Genomic DNA, 5,214 nt, shown 5'->3' on the forward strand with positions numbered 1-5,214 from the left:
TAACAATATGCAATAAATAAAGGAAAAAAAATAATTAATTTTTCACAAAATCGTTAATTTAATTATCATAAAATTGTTAATTAAATTTTCACTGAATTGTTAACTCATAAAATAAAATAAATTTAGGTTATAAAAGTCCATATTTTATGAAGTTATATCAACTACTTAAAAATGATAAAATAGCCTTCACCAATAAATTTAAATTACATTGTCAAAATATGTTTAAAAGAAATAATTTTATAAGTAATTTAAAAATAAAAAATTTTAGATGCAAATAATAATGTTTCGTTACTCTTTACTTAATTTCATCAATATTCACGGATTAAAATTGATTGTGGACGGAAATAAAGATTTCACAAAAGCAAAATGATTGCTAAATTGTTATAGTGCATAATTTATAGAAAACTAATTAAAAATAGTAATTTTTAACTTAAATGGTCCACGTATTGTATGATATTTTATAAAATTGTCGGATGTGTTGAAATAATGAACTACTTAAAAACAAATAAATTATAAAAAATAATGATATTAATTTTTAAATATTAAACTATGAATTAATATTGTGATGAAATAAAATTCAATAAAATAAAAATAAATTAATAAAGGGATACCCTTCATATCTAAATCTATTTTTTATAATTTAGTTAACAAAAAATATTCAAAATTTCAATAATATTCCTTTTAATTTTTTATTTGTAACAAAATTAATATATTCGAACAACTTGGACTATAAACAAATTAACAAAATCAATAAATTAATTATTGATAAGGATAATTTAAATATTTTTCCTCATAATTTAGCAAATAAAAAATATTAATACAAAAATTAATTATACAATAACATAATTTGTTTTTTTTTTATTTGTAACAAATTTAGTTCTCAAAAAATTACTAAAATTGAGAAATTAATTATTATTTCTTTCTTAAAAATTATTAATTAAAATTTAATTGTTAAATATTTAAAATAAAATAAATAAATTAATACTCTGTATTTTTATACCCACCTCTTGTAACTGATTTTTTTATTATTAATTATTAGACAAAATATATTTCGTAATAATTCAGTTAACAAAAAAATATTAAAAAATTAATTGAAAAATAAGGTTTATTTTATTACTAACACATTTGGTAAGTTTCAGCCTCTAAAAGTTACTAAAAATAATGAAATTAATTATTTTTTTTTTCTGTAAACTATTAATTAAAATTTAATTGTCAAATATTTAAAATTTATGTGGAATATCTTAAAATAAAATAAATAAATTAACACATCTGTTAATATATTTATAAAAAAAAATAGTTGAAAAATAATTTATATTGTTTTTTATATCTGTAATAAGTTTCAGCACCCCAAAAATTACTAAAAATAATGAAATTAATTATTATTTTTTTTTTGTAAAAACTATTAATTAAAATTTAATTGTTAAATATTTAAAATTTTGATGGAATATCTTAAAATAAAATAAATAAACCAATGCATTGAAATTTTATACTCACGTCTTATAATTGAATAAATATTTAACAAATTTCTTTTAGTTCCACTTAATTCAGCCGTCGAAAATTACTAAGAAAAAACAAATTAATTATATTTTTTTCTATGAACTATTAATTAAAATTTAATTGTTAATATTTAAAATTTTGGTGGAATATTTTAAAATAAAATAAATAAATCAATACATTGAAATTTTTTACCCACTTATAATTGAATAAATATTTAACAATTTTCTTCTAGTTCTAATTAATTATTAAAAGAAAATTTAAATATTTTTTGTAATAATTCAGTTAATAAAAAAATATTCATAAAAAAAAATAATTGAAAAATTATATTTGTTTTTTTTATTTGTAACAAATTTGGTAAGTTTCAGCCTCCAAAAATTACTAAGAATAATGAAATTAATTTTTTTTTCGTAAACTATTAATTAAAATTTAATTGTTAAATATTTAAAATTTTGGTGGATTATCTTAAAATAAAATAAATAAACCAATACATTGAAATTTTATACCCACCTCTTATAATTGAATAAATATTTAACAAATTTCTTCTAATTAATTATTAAAAGAAAATAATTGAAAAATTATATTTTTTTTATTTGTAAAATTTAGTAAGTTTGTCAAAAATTAGAAAAAATAATGAAATTAATTTTTTTTTTCTAAAAGTTATTAATTAAAATTTAATTGTTAATATAAAATATTTTGATGGGATCTTAAAATAAAATAAATAAATTAACACATTGAAATTTTATACCCATCTTTTGTAATTGAATAATTTTTTTATTATTAATTATTAAAGAATGACTTAAATATTTTTCGTAATAATAAAAGAATATTTTTATAAAAAAAAAATAGTGGAAAAATAATGTAAATGTTTATATATATATATATATCTGTAATAAATTTCAGTTTCAGCTCCCCAAAAATTACTAAAAATAATGAAATGAATTATCTTTTTTCTTAAGAGGTATTAATTAAAATTTAATTGTTAAATATTTAATATTTGAATATCTTAAAATAAAATAAATAATTTAATACCCACCTCTTATAACTGATTTTCTATTATTTATTAAAGTACAATTTAAATATTTTTTGTAATAATTCAATTAATAAAAAAATATGAAAATATAATTGTATATAGTACTTTTTTATTCTTAATAAATTTGGTTTTAGCCCCTCTAAAAATACTAAAAATAATATCACCTTTTATAACTGATTAAATTCTACATTAAACAATTAAAAAAATTCGATGATTTCACATAAAAGTTATGCAAAATATTTTTAGCTGAAAAAAGTAAGAAAATTTCACAAATAATATAATATAAAAAATATTAAGGCTCAGGAATGTTTCTTTAAATTTCATTTTAAAAATTTAAATATGAAATATGCATAAATCACTTTTATCACTTTCGTTTATTGAAAAGCGAACAGGTTCAACGAAGACAATACGTTTTCATTATGATTATAAACGCAAAATTCACCATTCATCTTTTAATAGCTGGTTATTAATTTTCAAATAAAGATCAATTCCCATGACGCTATTAAGGCATTACCGTGTCAGAATCAGTAATTAACCTATGACAATGCCTTGTTTTTTGTAACCTGATCAAGAAATCAAGGATTTCAGGAAAATGAAAAACAAATTAAAACATTATCAATTTTTATTTTTATACAGAAAGGTATATAACATATCTTACAAAAATATAAGGCCTGAAGACCATTTTAAAACAAAAAAAAAAAAGTAATAAGTCGTAATCTCGTAATTGAACTAAAAGTAATTTCTAAATGAATATTAATCTTTTAGATTGTAACAACTTTGTAAAGTCAAAAATACAACAACAGATTGATTGATAATAACTAATCGAACCCTATCAAAAATAAATATTATTTATGATTAGATAAAAAAACGCGTTTCAGCGTTTTTGCGTGTAAATTACAGGTTCCTTTTGGGGAAGATCAGATAATTGGTGTGGGAGATTGCTTGTCACTTGTAGGAACTGGACGGAAGTAAGGGGATTAGAGAAAACTTTCCGGATGATTTGTGAACTAATTATTTATAGAACACCTGTATATTGTATAATATCCATTTCAATGTGATTTTAGCAAGGTCACTATTCTGTAATTGTAACACTGTAGCAAAACGTCTTTTTCAAACAAATGTCCGTGTGTGTGTGTGTGTTCACTGCACATGAAAAAGTGGAGCGAAAACTCGACCATCATCAAGTTAAAGTTTCTGCACAATGTCGAACTTCTGCTTGAAGTCCATCGCCTCCTTTTTCGGGTCGAACTTCTTCTTGGCCGCCAGCTGCGCCCTCAGCTCGGCCGCCGTCATGTTCAGGTTTAGGGTGCCGTTCTCGTGCTCCTTCTTGTTCGACACGTCGTTCCGTTTCTCGTTCTCCGCATTCTTGACGGGCTCGGTGGGTATGATGGTGTCGTCGGGATCGACGACTAGCAGCTTGGTCTCGCCGCTCTGCGCCTTGATGAGTTCGACCACCTGTTTGTGCGTCTTGTTGGCGATGCTCTCGCCATTCACCTCCAATATGCGGTCGCCCTGGCGCAGGCCGGCCGCCTCGGCCGGCGAACCTTCGTCCACCTTGCCTATGTACTGGCCGGGCTTGCCCTTCTCGGCGTGCAGGTTGAACCCGTAACCGTCGAAGTGGTCCCACTTTTTTATGTGGCACAGCCTCTGCTTCTTCTCCTTTTCACTGGACATCGCTTAGCACTGCGTAGCACCAGGACAATCCCGATAACACGACGACCACTCGGACGACCGAACTAATCTAACATGGCAAGGCACTCGTTGCGGCTGTGGCGTTTGTTTTTTCTCCTCTGTATTTTGTGTGAGTGTGTGTGTATATATATATATAATTTTGTAATGCGATGGCAGCGTGAGTTCAACACAGGTGCGGTTCGTACACTCTCTGGCTCGCTGCTGACTAGACTGGAGTAGAATGTCGCGGTGATGGAAGTGGTAAGGTGAGTCTTGCGTCCTTTACCCCGGCTGTCCCCTCTGTACACAATCACCGTGTCCACTAGTATTCACTTGACTTATCAGCTGAGTCACTCGTATAATCCGATGTCCGATTCCGATTCACCTAAACCTCCGGCTGCTGCTCTCCCGAATCTCCTCTACTCTGGCCAATTTCCAAGAAAATTCGACGATTATCGTCGTCATCGTCGACAACAACGACTGCGTCATCTGACTCTGTTTTCTGATCTTCTCTCTTTTTTTTTTTTTTTTTTGACGGGCTCTCGAAGATTATCTCATGTGTGACTCAGATTTTTGTTCTCGAATGAGATGTAACGTAAACTTTGGTTCCGGAATCGCCATTCATTGTCAGTTACTGAATTAGCTCTTAGTAATTAACTTGACACAACAACTACATGGCAATTAATTTAATAACAAAAAATTTCGTAGAAATTGGGAAAATTTGATTACCTTTATTATTGATATGTTTTTATTTTCCTAAAAAGTAATTGACTTAAATGAACTTAAGAAATTAAATAAATTATTTTATTTTTGAAACTTTTGCATATTTTTTATTTTACTTCTTAATATTATTATTATTATTAATTTACAGAAATAATAATTCATAAGTCATAATTTGTTCATTCATAATATTATTTTTAATAATAATTTTATTATTTTTTTATATTCGAAATGTATTTAATGAACCTTTTTTTAAATTAAATTTTGAAAAATATTCTGAATAAATTTTTCATTTT

The 5,214-nt window shown here is 25.4% G+C and overlaps 1 protein-coding gene across 1 annotated transcript; it reads right to left on the bottom strand.

The window, feature by feature from the left end:
- Positions 1 to 3,131: 3,131 nt before the first annotated feature.
- On the bottom strand, positions 3,132 to 4,599 carry LOC109602615 (Na(+)/H(+) exchange regulatory cofactor NHE-RF2). Its single transcript, XM_020019036.2, has one exon. The coding sequence runs from the start codon at positions 4,199 to 4,201 to the stop codon at positions 3,713 to 3,715; it is 489 nt and encodes a 162-aa protein (XP_019874595.1). The 5' UTR covers positions 4,202 to 4,599; the 3' UTR covers positions 3,132 to 3,712.
- Between the last annotated feature and the right edge of the window lie 615 nt (positions 4,600 to 5,214).

Source organism: Aethina tumida, chromosome 1 (genome assembly GCF_024364675.1).
Source record: "Aethina tumida isolate Nest 87 chromosome 1, icAetTumi1.1, whole genome shotgun sequence".
Classification (NCBI taxonomy): domain Eukaryota; kingdom Metazoa; phylum Arthropoda; class Insecta; order Coleoptera; family Nitidulidae; genus Aethina; species Aethina tumida.